This window comes from Dendroctonus ponderosae, unplaced genomic scaffold (assembly GCF_020466585.1).
Source record: "Dendroctonus ponderosae isolate FM_Combo_2020 unplaced genomic scaffold, Dpon_F_20191213v2 Dpon_F_20191213_6, whole genome shotgun sequence".
NCBI classification, from domain to species: Eukaryota; Metazoa; Arthropoda; class Insecta; order Coleoptera; family Curculionidae; genus Dendroctonus; species Dendroctonus ponderosae.
Window position 1 is genome coordinate 7165050 of NW_026018814.1, and position 19881 is coordinate 7184930.

At 36.3% G+C, this 19881-nt stretch overlaps 1 protein-coding gene across 1 annotated transcript in view; it reads right to left on the reverse strand.

Moving 5' to 3' along the window:
- Window positions 1-19881, reverse strand: part of LOC109540556 (nephrin) — a 165337-nt gene that overhangs the window by 3510 nt on the left and 141946 nt on the right. Inside the window, exons 10-15 of the mRNA XM_019908985.2 lie at window positions 16278-16437; window positions 15014-15243; window positions 14585-14767; window positions 11112-11295; window positions 5098-5358; window positions 3232-3422 (exon numbers count right to left, since the gene is read on the reverse strand). Coding sequence (XP_019764544.2) covers window positions 3232-3422; window positions 5098-5358; window positions 11112-11295; window positions 14585-14767; window positions 15014-15243; window positions 16278-16437 — 1209 coding nt within the window. The remainder of the gene's footprint in view (window positions 1-3231; window positions 3423-5097; window positions 5359-11111; window positions 11296-14584; window positions 14768-15013; window positions 15244-16277; window positions 16438-19881) is intronic.

Consider the following 19881-nt stretch of genomic DNA (forward strand, 5'->3'; position numbering starts at 1 on the left):
AGAATAAACACAGATCATAACTCAACCACCTTAGAACTAATATCATAAAACAGAATGAAAATTGAAGATAAAAGAGTGCAGAGGTTGGAAGATTTTTCAGGCCATACATAAGTCTAATGATTTAAAAATTTCTCGGTTTGTACAACCAATTTATAATTGCAGATGTAGAAAAGCCCACTAAGCAACAAGCAGAACCTAATGTTTATCGAATCTATTGAAAAAACTAATTACATAAAATATTAAAGTGCAAATAGCGTCGACCAACATTTTCTAAACGCGCTTAAATAAAACTGAAACGCAACCCAGAACCGAAATAAAATTTTTAATTTCGTTCGAATATTTAAACGGGTTCAAAGCTGTAAATAATAAAGCGGGCATATTTAATTAAATAAAGGATCACGTACGTGGAAATTGCCGGCCACATTGTTTCAGATTTTGCGACTATGAAAACTTTTTAGTTTTATGTCCCGAATAAATTTCATTTTTTACTGTTCGTGATAAGAAGTCAGCAAATAGATTTCACCCATTGAAGAACTTGTAGAATTTGGCTTTTGCCCGCGATTCAGTAAAAATACGTTTAGTGGTAAAACAGAAAATAAAAGCAGAAGAGCAATGTGTCTTAAAAATAAAAAAATCAACAATATTCAAGCATTTAGACAATCACAAAACTATTTTTTATGTCTCTGCATATGAGCATGTGATATTATTTGAGGCCAAAAATTATGTGTTCTGCTAAGTTTTTTTCATAATTTTATAAGTATTTTTATAATTTTAAAATTACTTTTCTGTTTTTATTTTATGCGTTTTTGCAACAGTTCTTTGCAGAACAGTGCATTTCCTCATTTCAAATTTTGGAGTATTTCAATTTTCTTATTAATTCGTAAAACAAATTAGTTTTCTGTTGATTTTTACTATAAAAAATTAGATGAGCTTATAAACAGAAAGTTTGTGGCATATCTGTTCATAAAAGTAGCGAAGTGGTAGATATACATGAGATTGAAATGAGAGCAAGAATAAACAAAAAGTTTGTCGAAGCTCTATCGTGAACGAGAAAAGTTTGAAAAGCCGGATTAAAAAGGTCGCACGTGGGATTATTGAAAACAACAAGAGAGCTCATTCATCGCTTTCATGTTTTAGGCCTTTGAAACTACGGCCAGTATCAATTTCCATATGAAGAACGGTTGTGCAATTCCGCTTTAATGCGGTCTCATATTTCGCCCAAACTTTCCAAAACTTTACGTTTTGATGAATCTGAATTAATTCGGTGTCACTGAAAGTTCTTTCCATTCGAGAGCGTACGCCAAGGTTGCTTGCGGTTTTGCACAACATAACTCCGATATTTGATTAGAGTTCTCGGTGGTTTCGGCCTAGCCCGGGCTAGAGCAAGCAAGTTTCGGTATGGAAACACCCGATTTTCACTTTAATTAAATTTGCTTCATCTAAATTAGATTTTCCGTTATATACCGAATCTGATTTGTTTTCCGTTACGCTCCAAAAACCATTTATACTGTTACTGGCAACGAATTTATGCATATGAATCATAAAATTAATCCATGCATTCGGGTATGCTACTCGCTGATGTTTTTCTCGACATTTTGATAAAAACTATAATTTATAATTGAATTTCCCATAACTAGGTTCGTGCACTGAACACAATCACATTATTTGTCAATTGAGACTGTTGAAATGAAGCAAATTTAAACTTTAAGAATAAATGTATTTTTTGAGTTATGATAAAAAAAAGATCAAATAAAATTGCTTCATTGTAAACGGACTTTGCATATTGGCTGAAATTGCAGAAATTTCGTTCAAGTTCCCATGCAAAATTCAGGATTGCCGAAAAGACCTAAATTCGCAAAAACTGTACAAGTTCTGCAAATGAAAATGTTTTGATGCTGATGCAGTAGATTTTTTATTTTTCGGGTAAAATGACATGCAAAAAGACAAACCAACGGTCCTTTAATACTTGTCCCGTGGTTTATTATACATCTGGCAAAATTCCAAAACCCGCTTAAACAAGAAATAAATCCCCGAAATCCAGGTGTATTTTGTCTGGCAGAATTTTAATTTATACACAAAACACAGTGCGGGTGGGAGAAGTGAGTAATGAAAAAAATTTCAATTTCGTCACCGAGGGGTCGGTTTGGCAGATTATTTGCGTTCAAATTAGCCGAAACGGAAAATTAATTAAATTAATAGCGTCTCTTGTATTTTTTTTTCGGGCGCTAATAAGGGCGCGTGGACGATGGCGTTATTCCGGGGATAAAATTCGCAATTTTCGGATATAAAGTGCCATGGTCATGAATATTTTCATTATCGTTGACAAACTTGCTTAATTAGTTTCAGAGCTTTTTCAGATATTTGGATATTTTTTGGCGATTTAATCAAAGTTGAAAAGAGCGAATGATTCATGTTTAGGATAGCAATTAAGAAATGTGGTGAAATTTACTCACAGAAGATTTAAGCAAAAAAATGCTGTTCAGGAAAATTTGTCTTATGCGCAGGTTAGAGAATCCCAGGTACAGGGAGCCAAAGTATACATACAAATTTTGCCTATTTTTAATATAATCTTAACTAGTTTTTTTCTATTACCAAAGACAATTTTTTTTCACCTTTTCATTTTTTCCCGATAGTTTCTTGAGTCGTAAATTTGCAAAATCTGTGGACATTTACTATCTAATTGCTCTGCCATTTGCCTTAATGGATTTTCAGGATTTCCGCCGATTTTCCAGTGCGCCATGAGAGAAAAACCGGTTTACTTTCGATATTTCGAGCGGTAAATCTTGTCGTTTTTCGTCCTCACCGGCTGCATAGAGCAAACTTTCGGAAAGGTCTCACGTCAACGATTTAATCCGGAATTTCCGCTTAGAAAGGCAGATCGGAACTCTCCGCCTGCCCCGCAGCCGACTGACTTTGCACTTTTCAAGTGTTCCACATAAATTTCGTCTTATTTATTCCTGCGCGAAGTAGCGAACAACTTCAACTTCCGCCATTCATTTATAATTGCCAACGGAAATTATTTTCAAAGAACAATTTTTGAACACCGTCCCTCAGCCCCGAATTCTTTCCGCAGTTAATTAATTACCGTCAAGCGGTTCGCAATTACCTAAATAACAATAAATTTTAAAGTTGCCTATCTTTCGTTTGTTCGCCCGTAGTGTTCGGTTTAATCGCAATTAATTGCAGGCAATTATGTTCTTGGATATTAATTAGCGCTAAAAAAGTACTTACATTGGGCGACGTGAAGTTTCTGTTTCGGGCCATGTAGGCCTCAGCTAAGGGCGTTATATTGTTGATAGTTGATGGTGAAGACACAGGTGAAGACACTGTGGTTGCGAAATCGTTCGGATTTCCCGATACGGAGATCACTGAATTGTTTAAGCCGGGAGTTTGGGCAGCTGAACCCAGTTGATAATCTGAATCTGAAACAATATTTTCATAAAACCATTGCTATTTTTTTCAGCTAAATTACGTTGTTGCTGCTTCCAGTATGGACAACGTCTAGCATTTCAAGAAATCTGAACAATTTTGTGCCATTCTGTGCAAACGAAAACGTGGGTCTTAATTAACAGAAACGCGATCCACCTCTTGATCACCGGTGATCCATTATTAAATTCCAATTTGCCACGCTGAAAAATAAATGAGTGCTACTCTCGGTTTTCAAAAAGTAGGTTAATTAAATCAGCCATTGAGGTGTATCGAGCAGAAAAACATTACCGAGTTCGCTTTGAATCAGTAAAACATTTTCCAGGTGGGCTTTCTTAAAATTGAAAGGCTCTTCGACCGACTTTTCTCGCGGTAACTTTCTATAGAGCCCTAGCTGTTACCAAATACTATAGACTATAGTATTAGCTGTTACCTAGTCAAACCCTTGGACCGTAAACTTTGTATTGCCTCATACTTATAGTATATTCTTCTATGAATGATTTTCGTAAAGGCTTTGCTGATCTGATTGATCGGGCTTGGGAGTCGGTGGTCGGTGGTAACCACATTGTTGGATTTCTTTGGAATTGCAACAGACATCAAATGCAGCCAGCCCTCCGGGATTTTCCGCTGTTATACATGGTGTTGAAGAGTGCAAAGAGGTCAATGAATTGCTTGTCTGTTCTAGCTAGGATCTGGGATCTGTGGTAATTCTCTTTGTCTGGGCCTGCTGATTTGTTGCATTTTTGTGCTGCTATGGTTCCTCCTACCTGGATAAGACCTGTCCGATCCAAACACTTTTTCTATGTATGATTTCCACGTTTCAGAGATTTGTGATGACTCTGATATAATGGTTTTAACCCTATGTTTTTTTTTAAGCAGGCGTGTTCTATTTATTTAAGGTTTGCTTTTGCATTTTCCTGCATTTGTTGGAAATTAACTTTCCTTTCCTCTCATTTTTGTTGCTGTTATAGCATTTTTAATTTAAAACGTCTAGTGGCTCCCAGGAAATCAATGAACCTCTTGTCCTTTCAATAAATCGATTAAGTACTTTAAGTGGTTTTATCTGTGCCACCTACTTTTTTCCTTCATGAATCGCCGATCGACGGAATATAATATTGCATCCAAGCAAATCCGGATTTTACGAATTTTATATACTCGCGTATCAATTAATATTTTTCATTTTACTAGATCGAGCGCTTCACGTTCCAAAACATTGTAAATTAAATGTTTGCTATGCAAATTACGCCCATGAATCAATCATATTTCCTGCGTAACAATGGGACTGGAGAATTTTTAGCTCCCAGAAGGTTTACATTCCTTTGAGCCACTGTTTTGAAAAAATACATTTCGAATGCAAAAAGGAAAATACACGAAGTGCCCATTTAGTATTCCGGTCCTCAACTGAGGCCTTATTGTTTGAAATATGAAAAAAAATTGGTAACGGAGATGGCAATTAAGTTGATGGAAACATGTTTAAAATTTATGAATTTCAAATAAACCGGGTGTCCAACGATACGCTTACCAGTACCGGTACTATTTGTTTCAAAATTTGTCGTCGTATTGTAAAGTTTTTAGGAAATACGTACAGAAAAAAAAATGCTTCACAGCTTGTTGATTGAAACGCTGATTACCTATTGATATTCTAAAAATGCTTCATAAGCTTAAACATACCTTTATTCGATGGTACAACATCCGGGTTCCTGTCGTCCTTTTCAAAAAGATCGATGGAATCGCATCGTTGCTGTATCACCACTTTCCTCTTGGGGGGAAAGAATCGGTCTCGAAAAGCTCTTGAGCCGCACCTTCGCGTCTGGCAGATCTTGAGGGTGGCCAAAACTATGACAGTGATGAGCAACAGGGCAGTCACGATCCCAACCATCAAACCGAGCATGGGTGCGATTTCAATCTGATCTCGGGTACCCAGCGAGAGAACTGAAAGTGATAAGGGTTATGGCAGTTATTGTTAAATTCAGCCCGAGAAAGCGGTCTTATTAGTTTACGTAATTGATAGCGGCGGGTGGTTTTTCCACTGGCGAAAGCWGAAGGGAGAGAGCACGGACCTGGAGGAGTCTACATTTTTGTCCAAGAGTTGGAGCATTCAAATTTCAAAAGATAGRCTCAGTAGCGTSGAATGCAGAGTCKTCAGTTTTRAAGTTGCTTAAWAAATCCTTCAGCTTAAGTCTCTCCTGTCTATCTAGTCTGCTACTTCTATCTAGTGTCTACCTAGTCTTCTGATAAGTTGACAACWYCTCTAKATGAATTATTTAAAAAATATATTAAMGATGGTAAATGCTAAAGTTTTCTTTATTATTACTCAGKTTTTTAAAATCTGTGTGAACACGCTATRTGTTTTTAAGACAGACTTCTGACCTCAGAAATATTTATATTGTTAAGMTTTGTTTGMGGCGTTTTCTTWAGACTACGTKTTAGAAATTACTAAGAGCAATCCATCAAAGTAAACTTGAAATATSACAAACAAAAAAATYTCAGAGAAAATAACCATATTTACTGAATATTATAGAWTRARAAAATATAAATGAAAAAAMTAAGATTAAAATCAGTKATTCTCTATATGACCTCCATTTAGSTCTATACATTTTRCAGAATCAATTTCAATTTTATTTAAAACGTTTTGAATATATTAGTTATKATTCATATTAATATTGTTAACTGCATCCACTTTTATAAGGCGTAAGTTATCAACATTTATAACTGGACTTTCATACACAATATTCTTTCAATAATTCCAGAGAATAGAATCACGTGGAGTTAAGTAGGGGCTATTAGGGGGTTATGAATTAAGTATGAACTCAAGTGAAGTGGTTAAAATATTTAATTCTTCATCTTCATTTACAAATGTTGTTATTTTCTTTATTCTATAGTTTGCCGTTCGCAAAATCGATTTTCTACTCTTTGATTTGCTTTGATTGCTGTGATTTGCGGCTATTTATAATTTTTTAAACGCAATATAAAGAAAAACGCTAACAAATGTAGGCAGAATACATGAACTTTTGAAATCAGGACAAAAATCTTAGCGATCTGCCTATAAATAAATCGAGTGTTCCTATAAAAAAATACTTTCAGGTACACTTTAACATGTATGCCTTTGAAGCTGTCATTTTAACCTTCCATTTTATTAAGTTTTACTACATAATAACGAACAGCTGTAGTATTTACTACCTTTCACAATTTTTTGAAATAGATGAGCTTAGAGGTGTGTCGATCCATGAAGGAAAACCCTGTAGAGTTGAGGCTACAAATTTAGAACTGATTAATACATTTTATACATTAATATATCATTCTTGGTTGTGCCATCTCAACATCTGATTAACTGTTTAAACACGAACTGCACTTTGAAAAACCTAAGAGCGATCTGCGCTTGAAACAACACTTTTGCATCTGCAAGTGTGTAGAAACCTTCAAAAAATTTTGGGTTTAAGCTAAGTTTTTGTAAAACTATCGTTTCGATTGCATTAACTCTATCAAACGAARGCGTCAAGAYGCAGACTGATGAATGCCAATGCTGAATCTTCCATTTATTGCATCACGCGATTGCTGTGGAATGCGAATAATGTATCTATAAGCGAATAATGTATATATAATAATGTATACATGTATAATGTARAGCCTTTAGTCCTTAACCCTCAAGTGCAATCATTTMTATTTTAACTCTATTCYATCCAGRGATCATAGTTGAATGTTGCTGGTTCTAAACTGTTCKAATAAAAGACTTCCAGCCGGGTTGCCCAACCAGGTAATCATAGCTGGAGACAAGACAAGTAGCCCGAAAATTACACAATAAATCAATACATTTTCCCATGAAAGTAATTAGAATTTGCCATTAAATGAGTTCGGAGGCTTTCGAAATTAAAGCGATATTAATCAAGCCGCAGGGACACCGACCAGAAACAGAAAATGATAAGGGTTTGCTGGGCTGTCATTGATTGATACCGCGTGGAGAGGGCAACTTGATGCACTGTAATATATTGTCGGTCCAGCAAAATACCGAGTTTTAATGAAATAAGTTCGAGTGTAACTTGTTTGAGGCGAGAGAATGAAACGTAATTAAATTCTCCAAGATAAACAGTCGGTCATTGTTCACGTCTGACCACACGCGTACTGCCTCAGAACTTGTCTTATATCGTCTGGTCAATTGACCAGCCTTTTCGGCTTGATTTTTTTTTGGCTAAATCGGATTTAGAAGGAAAAGTTTAGGTTTTAACGTTAATATAAGTTTCGTGATAATTTTCTCGGTTCAAACCAACATGTGTAACTATTTATGCCACTTCGCAGCAAGCGGATCTGCGACAGTTGAAATTTTCAAACAATCTGTAGCTAAGTGTAAAATTTCCAAGCCAATTCACTATCCTTTCCTAATTGATATTCAGCAGATTTAAACATACATTTGATTTACGTTCACTGTAATTTACACATGCGGGCTTATCCTATTGCTCAGGAATTAAAAGAATATGTTCACGTAAAGTTACCCTCTAGAACCGTCGAAGTCGGAGAATTCACCTCCCACATTGGCCTAATAATTTAGAGCAGTTTTGTTAAATAAACTACTGTTTAACAAACAATAGAAGCTCAAGTTTGTAAGGCAATTTGTAGTTTCACAAGTATAGACACAAACTTTTCTTGTATATGCCGATTATTTCAGATTCGGTAGAATTCAAACTTTTATTTGCTGGTTTGTTAAGCTTACTTAATTGCTTTCGATGTTAGAAGCTATTCTATATACATATTTAAAGTCTTCGGGACTACAACAGGAAAAATATGGTGCGCTAAAGAGGCGATTACCCAGAAACTGCCTAAAATGATTGAAAGCGTCGATTATTTCGAATTTGAAGCTTCTAGCTTTTTCCATCGGGTTGTCGGATTCCTCAGTTTCTCGAGATACGACTTGATATGAAATAGTGGTTAGTGTTAGTAAATAGGTAGTTAGGATTAGTATAAGTTTAAGTAAATATGCTTTTTTCGAAAAACTGACTTCAATCGACATAAAAAAATTTGAGCAAAATTCAAAATTTTACTCGCTTGTTTTTTGAGCTCAATGGATTGCTTTTGATCTAAGAAGTGCTTCTGTATGTATATTTAAAATTTCTAGGACTACAATATTGCAAACATTGTTCGTTCAAAATCTTGAATATCAAAAAACTTCCAATAATTATGGAAAATCTAGATTATTTTGGATCTAAAGGTTCCAGCCCGATTTTCAATGAGTTCCTTGGATTCCTCTGTTCCTTGAAATAAGATTCAAGTGAAACACAACGCATTTTGGGAATGTCTTGTTTTGGCAAAAACGTACCTTAAATAAGTTTCGGTCATAATCCAAAATTTTGCTTGCGTGATTTTTGAGCTCAATGGATTGTTTTCGATATAAAAAGCTCTTCCACATGCATATTTAAACTTTCTAGGACTACAATAAAGAAAATATCGTCAGTTATAAATCGTGAATCTCCAAAACTGCCCCAAATATTCGAAAATGTCGATAATTTCGTGTTTGAAGCTTCTAACATGTTTTCCGATGACTTCGTCGGATTCCGTGCTACCTTGAAATAACAATTATGCGGAATTCAAAACATTTTACAAAAAAAAAATGAGAAAATCGACCACCACCAAGAGAAAAATTTCAGTTAACAGCAATAGAGAGGCACTTTTAGTTACAAAAAATAGTAAAAGCTAATTTGCACTGAAAAGCATTTAACTGCAGGTAAACAGAAAACGGTTTTAATGCAGGAACTAATAATGTGCCTAATCCGATTCAGCAGGAACACTCGTGAACGCTAAATTTGCATAGCGATATTCATTTCGATAATATTTCTTTGCTCTCTAGGTTTAGTTAGTTTCATTGTTGGAAACCATCACCGATCCTGCAATATCTTCATTTTCACTATTTTCGCTTATATAATAGATCAGATATTAAGCTGAACGTTTCCTTGCCACAAATAAAACCTCGCTTTTAACCTGACAAAAGCGCTAATTGTGAACTGAGCCAGTGTTTCTAGTGGATCGTTGGTTCAATCTTAAATGTGAAATCGATTATAAATGTTAGTTCCCAGAGATTAAACGTCTTCTTTGGAGCTCCACTGCAATCCAATTAAACCCTACATTTTCTCATTTAAACACCCACAATTCACATATTTTGAATAGACGTTTAAAATTTGCCGTTTACAATCACTTCTGCATGTTAGACAGGTTCTTTCAGTGGAATAAAATTAACTTACGTACGTCCACCAAATAAGTAAGCCGACTGTATAATTTAGTTTATAAGTTTGTTCAAGTGAAGCGCGGATTCGACTAGGCGTCGTGCGAGTTTGTTTGCGTTTTAGAAACTTGACGGAAATGCATTAAGTCTCTTTGCCTACCTCAATTAATTCCAAGAATACTCAACATTCAGATATCTCAAACGTCTTTGTCTAAGCAGATTGCGGATTGGCGCATCGCTAATTGAAACATTAATTTTCGAGTCGAAGAGTTGCAAAGCTACGCTTCCAGGCGGGCTTTCTTTCTTTCGGTAAAATCGACAAATTTTCAGTTTGGCTGGATAAAGGCTTCACTCTAGATAAAACGTCTTAGCTAAGTGTCTCTGCTGAAGAGAGAAATTAGTCCGTCATCGCTGGATATTTTCAAAATGGTTTGAAAACATTGCATCTCTTGGCTTTTATTATTATATAAGTGGTATTTCAGAACTGAGCAATGATAGAATTGCAATTTTATGCAATGTGAAAACGTGCCTTATAAAAGGGTACAAGTCGCTTTTATTGATTATGAAAAATCTCTGTGCAAAAACAGAAAGTTGAAGAGTTGACTGCTTTAAATTAACTTAGCTTCTTCGTAAAAAAGTTGCAAACTCACGTTCCGTTTCAATTAAGAAATTGAATTTACTCTTAGCTCTGAATGCTAAAATAACGAAAGCTGAAGTAGTTTGAAATAAACTGCGTGGTAGTCAGTTAATAAAGAACAAAATATTTTAACTGATAACGGCAAAATTTTAAGAATCTAGTAAAATTTTATAAATATTTAAGCGCTTGTATGTGTAACTCAGCACATACTATATATTTCGTGGCAACGAAATCACATGCAAAATAGGATCTTCCGAAAATTCAAGCGCGTACAGATTTCTGCCGCAAAATAAAAGAAACATGTCGTAAATCAACGAGTTTTGGACCGGAATATGCGGGCAGAACCGAAGAATTCGCCCAGGTTGCCCGACATTTGGGAATATCACGTAGATGCAACGAAATGCAACTGGACATCGAAATATGAGTAGGAAAATTACAGAAAATATATTTAGCACGGATTTTGCAGCTTTACAAGCGCATGAATGCAGTAAAGCTGGAAAGCTGCTACTTGCAATTTGACCGAAACTTGACTGGGGAGAAAAAACGAATAAAAATTGCTGCAAGAAAATAATTGCGGGAAATATTTATTATTAACTAATTTCCTACAAATTATAATTTAAAATGCGAATTCAAATGAACAAAAATAATTTTATCCGCTTTCTCAAGGCTGATGACACATTTTCGTTGGAATAGCCACCTATTTAGTGAATGGGGAGAGCAGACAAGCGGAAATTGCCGTAAAAACGCTTTTCGCTTTGTCAAATGATTTGACGGGCAAAGTGTTAAGCACCACGAGCGGATTTTCCAGCGAAACTAAAAGAAAAATCCCACAAATCTTACCTGTCTGCTTTTCGGCTACTTTTAGTGTAAATCCTTCGAGCAGTACCGGATCGCTGCGGCCTTTGCTGTTTGCAGCATAGATTACCATTTTCAGTTCTGTTCCCGGATCCAGACCACTCACGATAAATAGGGGGAATTTCGCCGAAACATTAGCTTGAATGAGGCCAGTTTTCCTGTCGTAAACCTGCAACACATTAAGCGCCATTGTAGAAAGAATTGACCCGATATTTCAGTTGCTAACTGAAAAGGCTGACCGATAGAGCTTAGCCCGCCATTCAATCGACATGTTTATCTTTCGAGTAATAAACAGCATGCTCCGCATGCAAACAGTTAAAAGGGTGCTGGTGTAATCTCAGTGCTGCGATTAGCTTCTGATTAATAAGGACTCCATTAGCCCGATAGCATTTGCAGGACATGGCTCTCTCGAGGGTTATATTAACCTTGTTGCAACTGTTCAACTTAGCCCATTTCTTACCAAGTTTATTAATATGGATCAGCCTGGTGGTCATCCCAATGTCCGTGGAGATTTCTTAGAACTGCCCTTACCCGATCCGGTTTAATTAAGCCAGATTGTCCAAGAGATATTGCAGATAGCAGATTGTCTATGGGCGATATTTAATATCTAATGGCTTTAATTACAGAATTCACAGTCAATTTTCAAGCATGAATGAAATCGCTGAAAAGTCTTCAAGATAACATCAAATATACAAATTATCCTGTCACCGCATCAGATAATCTGATCTTATCTACGGTAAGAAAAAATATCTGATTCTCGTCTGATATTGATGGTCAAAAGAGTATGGTTTTTGGAACTTATATTTTGAGGAACGAACCGCAATTATCCACTCTGGCAAAGTGGTCCATTCTTGAGTGTCTTTGTACAAACCTACCAGAACTTTTTATTTGGCAGGTGAAATCAACTGATTTTTTTTAGTTTATGAGCTAATCCTTATATAACATTTTTGTACTTTTTGTAAAATCTTGTACCATTCTAAGTTTTTGTGGAAAAAAATTATGTTCTCTTCCCAGCTGACAATTTTCAACATTTACAAACTTTTTGCATTAACCAAACTTAAATTAACTTTTTTGTAGTATCGGGAGACCGTTCACATACATTTTAAAGAAACTGGCTTGAAATTCTCCGTCGGAGGTCCGAAGAACGCAATTCGGACGAATGTGTTTAAAAAGACGACTGATAATTATAAAAGATTAACCAGTAATTTATCATCAAAGGAGAATATCACTTACTGCGACTTTGCGGTTAATGCCTGAAACTGTTAAGTAACAAGGAAACAGAACTAATTTTTTGCGGAAAAATTCTGATTGTATCGAAATTTTCCAAATCGTTTCGTTAAAATCAATTGTACATAGTTTCCTGACTGTGTTTCAATTCCAAATCAAAACTAATTCCTGGGTTTCAGTCATTTATTGCCTCTATTTATCAATTAAAATACGTTTCGGTGTATTTTTTCACCATCATCAGTTTTTATGTGTAGCGTTGTTGCTACTTTAAGCCTTGGGATATATTTAAAAAAATGAACATATGCCAAGGCTTAAAGTAGCAACAATGCTACACATAAAAACTGATAAAGGTGGAAAAATACACCGAAACGTATTTTAATTGATAAATAGAGACAATAAATGACTGAAACCCAGGAGTTAACTTTGATTTGGAGTTAAAATCAATATCATCATACTTTAGCAATACAAAAATTTTTTTTGAAGAACAGGCCATCCAAACAGACGGGCCATATTTTAAAAACATATGTGTCAGATTGTCTTCTTTTGAGCCAAAGAATGTACCCTGTATATGCCTATATGAGAATAAGTGTGCTTTAGTAATCTAGAAATTTGGGTTTTTTATATTTGCGGCTTTTAACCATTAAATGGCAATCGTGCGAATAGCAAAGCTGCTAATATCAATTTCTCATTATTTTCCGATATAAAAAGCTCAAAAAATTTCGTGGTTCATCTAGTTTTCCGTAAAATCGCATAAAAATCATGAAATTGAATATTACTAGCTGTTTTAAAAGCTGCGTATTTTTGACAACTGATTATCGGATTTTGTTATCGCAAAATTGTACGCTAAACGAGTGACCGTTTCTATGGCCTTTAGATTGATTTTATACAACAAATGCAATATTCCAATTTGCACGTGGCTTTTATAGAAATAATTGCCTCGTGTCAATTATGAAATTTCAGCCACTACTTGCATCGAAAACATTATAATAGTGCCATTTTCCCATCGCAAAAAATACGCTTATCATGTAAAAATAAACAATTTAATTCCATGGAATGTGCATTTTAATCCAGAAGGAAATTGAAATTGCACATTATTATAGATTATGAGTGATTTTGGAAATTTAACCAATTAAATGCATCACACGGGGTGACTTTGATAAAAACGGCAACAAACGCACATTTGACATGCCAAAAATGCATTCAGTGTTTCATCGTTTCACGGTTAACATTTAGCGAATATTTATCAAGTTTCGGTATTTAATGAAATATTAATTAATCGCGCTAGTTTTGCAGCAAAACCGGACGCACGCCAAGAAGAATTAACTCTAGTTTTAGTCTCTCCAAGCACACAGAGTCGTAAATTCTCCCTACACTACATAGGCCTTAGAGGGAAAGAGATCGTCGCGGTTCTCCACAACCAAATCCCTCTGGGTCTTTCGCTTTAGGGACGCTCGTTAGCATTATTGACATTTGTTTGGTTAGAGAACTAACTGGATTTCACAAAGTTATTAGTAACTAAGAACAGTCTCGTTCCTCGAATTAAGAGCACTGAATTTATTTTATTAGCTCTGTGCTGTAGTTTTGCGACTGCTGTATTATTGTGTTGGTTTATTTACCCTAAGTGGCTTTGCTGATGAAAAGATAGAGTTGTGGTCTGTGGTAGGGTTCGTGGGTCTAAAAATCGCCATTTTTTTTTCGCTAGAGTCAGTGCAATTCGGGTTGTGGAGTTTGTCCCGAGCCGAACGATGCAAAAGTTTTTTTCGGAGTGAAATAATTCATCATGATTAGTAGTTCGTTATGAGGTGGATTTGTGGTCGAACTGGTTCACCGTTTCATTTTCTAGAAATTTTGCGAATCGTGCCTCTGACTCTATCAATCAGGAGTAACATTTCTTCTCACCGTTTAAACTGTTATTAACGTTTAAAAACTTCCCTTGCCAAGGGAAAATATTCAAAGTCCAGTCGACCGCTTCTACTCACCATCAGAGCTTGAATTTTGTGTTTTCGGCGACAAAGTTGAACTTTTGTATTTTTATCCAGGACTTTTCGAAAAAAAGTGTTAAATTTTTTGAGCAAGTGTCAATTTCCCTAATTTCATATTTCACTCACAAACGTTTCATCCAGGTCAATACCAGAATACAATGGGCTCTCAAACTACTGCCGCTTAATAATGGTCCTGAGATGGCAAATTGAAGCGAAATGATTCGAGCAATTCTATGAACTCTTACTCACCTCTAAACGAAAATATTGCGGTTGGCCGCCGTCGAATCCCTCAGTGCATTCGACTTCCAGGGAATCGTTAGTTCTATTGACAATGGAGCAGTTATGCAGAGGGTCCGGTTTTCCAGCGCCGATGACATGAAATATGCATGGCTCATGCTGTCGTCCTGCCAAGTTGTTCGCCCAACACATCACCTAAAAAATTTATCGACCGCAGCGTAAATTGTTCTCTTCGGGGAGCTGCATTATTAACTTTCAGAACACACAAGGGATGCTTCGCAGAAGAAGAGAAGTCGCCGAAATAATCGATTATTGAAAGACACAGCAGCGCTGTCTCCAGGACTTTTTGTGTGAATCATAAATTGAGCCACTCTGTACAGTGGTTGCAGGGAAACTTCGAGTTTCAGCCAGAGAAATATATTTTTTTAAAACCATACTCACTGTTCCATAATCCAATTCGGTGATGGGCGAATACGTCAACGTGGATGAATACAAATAGTTTTCCGAATTATAGCGCGTCTGAGGAAACTCAATGGTTTCTGCCGAGTTGTTAAACGACCAGCTGAAACTATCCGGAGGTGGATAAGACTCAACTTCGCAAAGGATTTTCGTGTTCTCGTGTCTGGCCACACCATAGATCTGTTTTTGGTTTCGTCGACAAATCGGTTTATCTACAAAGCAAAAACTGTTTCTAACAATAATTACTAGATGCTGTATGCGTTTTTATCTCCTGGGCAATGATCGATTTCCGTTGCATAATGAGATACTTAGGGACACTCTTGCCGGGTGCGCCAATAAGAGATGGGAGAAAAATTCAATGAACTAACGATCCAGATAGTAAGATTTTTCGAAACTTCCAAACCATTATTCAAAGTTATCTGCACCATCTGCTTCATTCTCGCAACGCGAAAAAAAAGCATCGCAATGACCGAGCGGGTTTTTCGATATATCCAAAAGGGCGCATTTAAAACTGCGAGAAAGCAATCCATTTAAAGTTTCCCGAATTCAAAAAAGTTTCTTCATTGGAAAGTTTTGCGACAGTTCGTTTATTTGCTCGTTCCCGTCTTTTTTAACTACCCCTTCATAGGGAACGGTTAATGTAGATGCAACTTTTCAAAAGCCAATTTATCCTCTTGTGTATATGCAGAGTCGGATTTGAAAAGGACTAAGTGAAACATTGCGATCTTTGCGCTTAAAATTGGATTATAAATCAGATGCAAATTAGCTGGAATAGGGGGGAACCTTTTCCAGGACAAATGGGAGCCAGTGGGTCCAGAGACGCCAATCGTCTGAAACTAAAGCATTTCCAATATCACGCGTCATTAGGTTTGCACGAGTTCGTATGTCCAGTTCCCATAAGTCAAGTTTGTACAAAATACGGGCCTCTAGTTAAATAATGACCCAATTTAAATTCGCCAATTTTTTTCCTTGACAAATCCAAACACAAATTGTTCTGTGATTGAAAAATAAAATGGACCACCAGCTCTAATGTTGCACGTTATTTAGTTGCTGTTTGCAGACTATCTGGATCCGTGAGAGAAAAGTAAACGCTGAGAAAAATTAATGTCGTGCTCCAAATTTTACACTTTATTTGATCAATCCGTTTCTGAAGGTAACTTTTCAATTTTCCAAATTTCCCGGACAGCTGAACGCAAGAAAGCTTTGCAGGCCGCACGATGGATTACGATGTTTACAAAACACTTACACATTATCTTTAGCTGGACAATATTGCTGTCTCCATCTCCCTCAACGTTCGATGCGACGCAGGAGTAATTTCCTGCTTGGCTTCGTGTCACTCCCTGAAGGGCCAACGCTCTCGAACTAATTATGATGCCGGCCTTTTGGTTAGCTTGCATTACGAGGTTCTGTAAAAAAATGAGGTGGATTATTGGCCGGTCGGAAATGCATAAGACAAGTTAAACAGTTCAGAGTTTTTCGTTAAATTTCTGGAATACCTTATAAAATATGCGAAGTATTCAAAGGTTCTGCCCAAGGCAGCTTGTCTTAGCTTGGCGAGGGATTGCTATCGTATGCGCGCATGTTTAAAAATAGTTGAAACTTGGTTTAGGCTTGAACATAATTTGTTCCTGATGTTTTGCAAGCAGGCGTCGCTTGCATTTTCAGCTCTGTCTGAAGAAAGTCATTCTCATCAGCCGACTGACTGCGCCAACTTGGGTTATCTTGGGGCTTTTAGGCCGTCATGGAAAATTATTTATTTCTGGCTTGTCACAGGAACGAGCAGAAATTGTTTTATTACAGCTCAAAAGTGCCAAAACCTCAAAAATTTACAGCAAAGGCCGAGAAAGACAAACTCTCCTGATCCATCCAATTCGTCTTGAAAATCGCATTAAAAACGCATAACCTGTTCCACTCGTCATTTCACCATTAGAAAAGTGATTACTATTAACCTACTGACTGCGCCCAATTTGCTGACCTGACGAGTATAGCGCCTTCGATTGGCGGAAATAATGTCGGTTTTTCTGCTTCAAATATTTTATTCCAGCCCACGAATCTTTAATTAAAAAAATCTAGTTGTTACCCACACAAGTCCCAATGCTGAAATTGAAGCTGTGCGAGAAAATAACTTTCTAGTGGGCAATTAACCGCTTCAACAAATATTAAGGCCCAATAATTCCGTGTTTGGCATTTGAGTAAATAAAAAAAAAAGCCGAAATGTTACAAACATGAAAATCTCAGCATTTCAGCTTGTTTTTGTACTAATACAGGAAACATAATTAAGCAATTATATTAAAATACCTATTGCAAAGCCAGAGTTGTTTTCCCCGCGAAAGAACGGGAATTTTAATTAATTATGACGGTTTCTGAATTCCGGCAACTTTATTTTCATGTAAAATTACGGCGGGCATTATAATGGACAACTTTGGAGTATCGTTTTGAGGACGGAAGCCGGGAAAATATCGATTAAAGCAGCATCTTTCCCATTATCTAGATAATTTTCTATTCGGGTGTTTTTAGCGGGTTTATCCATGTAACAAATGTGACAACCAGTGACGAAAGGCAATATACGGCTATTTGGGACAAACAAGAAAAATATAAAAGAATATGTAGGTTCTATAAAAGATGTCCTGGGTCTAATAAAACGAAGTCACGTCTGTGAAAAATTTACTACTGTGTTCCCATCAGTTTCCAGCCAAGGTTCGGAAGTTGGGAAATTCCTTGCTGTTTCAACCGGGACATATTTCTTCTTTTCATACGTGTGAGGAAAACAAATTAAAGTCGATCGTTCGGTTAATAGCTGATTTAATGTCGTTATTCAGGTAATAGTGTGATCAGTTTTAATGGCTCAACGTGATCAGCATTTTAATTCCATCAATCCTGGAAGGTTATCTATTTGGAATGAATTTTGAAAAGTTTTCGAAAAAGAATTAATTGTCTTGTAAAGTATAAATTTCACAGTTGCATATATTTCCAGTTTTGGCAAATTTCGCGCAACACAATCCTGCAAAACTCTTTTTCAACACTTAGCAACTGAGAACAAGAATAAATGTTTAATTTCCTGTGCTTTTATTTATGACGTCCGTGGAAAGTTGGGACGTTTTGAAAATAAATTTCGCAAAGAAAATTCATTTATCGCACGAATCCCGAATGGTAATTTACACGTTCGTGAAACGAGCAGCTGGGAAATTAGACCGCAACAACGAAAAACTTGTTGGCTGAGTTTATCCTGTTTAGTTTCCCAGTTTTATTCGCCGCTGAAAGCAATAACTCAAAAGCAACCAAATTCATAACAATTATCTCGAACAGTCGCAAATGTCTGTGACGCCGTCGAAAGGCAAAACTATTATTACCACTTCAATATTTACTAAATATTATTATACCCTCTGCCAGAGGCACTTTCCGGCTAACTCCCAACTGGAAACTTTGCCTGATTTTATTTCTGGCTGCAGCAAAAACTTTCAATCTCTAAAGCTAAGTTTCAGGTTTCATTTAGGAGAGGCAATAAGAGTCGCTTTGAGACGATAACTGAAAAATTGTCGGAATATATAGGAAATTCAATTGAACAGGAAACTACGATAATTGCAGCTTGAAAGTTACAGATGGAGTTTATTCCGGTTTGTTATTTTGGTGCTTTGAAAGTTGTTCTGATGACATTAAATAATACACATAGACGAAAATCGTCAACCGCAAAGGATTTATTTTCTTAACCAAGTATCTAGAACTAGCAATATGTACAAATATTTACAGCGTAGAACTAAAACCGTATTTAGAAAGTTGTACATTTGCGCAAGCACACTAAACATACCTTCATATTTGTTTAATAAAACTGAAACGAGACTTTAAAACAGTTGTTCTAAGGATAAAGCGAACTTTTCCAGCGTACGAGCCATTTGGTTTTATTACTTTTCCAGACGTAACTGTCACAGTTGGTTCTGAGTTATGTTTCGATTATTTTTAGGAAATGCGCCCTTTATGTTATATTAATACTCTACAACTAGTTTGGAAACTTGGATCCTGACTAGTAGTTTCTTTGGGGCCGAATTCTGGTGAAAAAGGCGATTCATCTGACAAACGAGAGTGTTAATTTGTGTGCCTAACACGTGTGGAATAGGAACCGGATAAGAAATGTGGATGTTTTATCTTAGCAGTTGATTGCCGATGGTCAATACTGAAATTTTCAAAGACGTGACCACGTCTGTTTGAACTTTCTGCAGGTTTGAATCACTCGTGCGATATCGAACCGTCTGCCTTAAGAAACATGCACAAAGGTTTTACTCTTTGCACATTTAATTTCCTCAAGTACAGAGATAAGACCGCCGAAATCTCGTTTGGCAGTTGCAAATCTTCTATTAGGGAGAATTCTCAGTAGCGATCGATTTCGAATTACTAGATCTAGAACATGTCAGGACAAGTTTCTAAGCCAAAGCTGCGAGCTTTCCGCCGGTAAGTTTCCGCAAAATGTGGGCCTTTTTATCGTCGGACTTCTAGTATTTGGAACGATAAAACTGTATATTATCTGATAATGCTGCAGTTCGCAGCTCCAAACAATAATAAGCTTGGGAATTGGAGAAATTTATCGAGGTGACAAAGTGAACGAAAGAGCAAAAAATTTCGGTTCAGAATAGTGCAAAAGTTGCTTTAACCGGGTGCTTGTGTCGAAAGGTTACGATAAAGCGTTTGTCAGGCAGAAAATTAAATATGAATGAATCTGCTTCTGTATTGGAAAAAAGATGTAAGAAGAATCGGTAACGAAGGACGTTTTAGGAGACAATATACCGCGTTAATTTTTTAGCGCAAATGTCTATCTATCTTCTGAAACAGGAGCAAAACTACGCCGAAAAGAAATACAT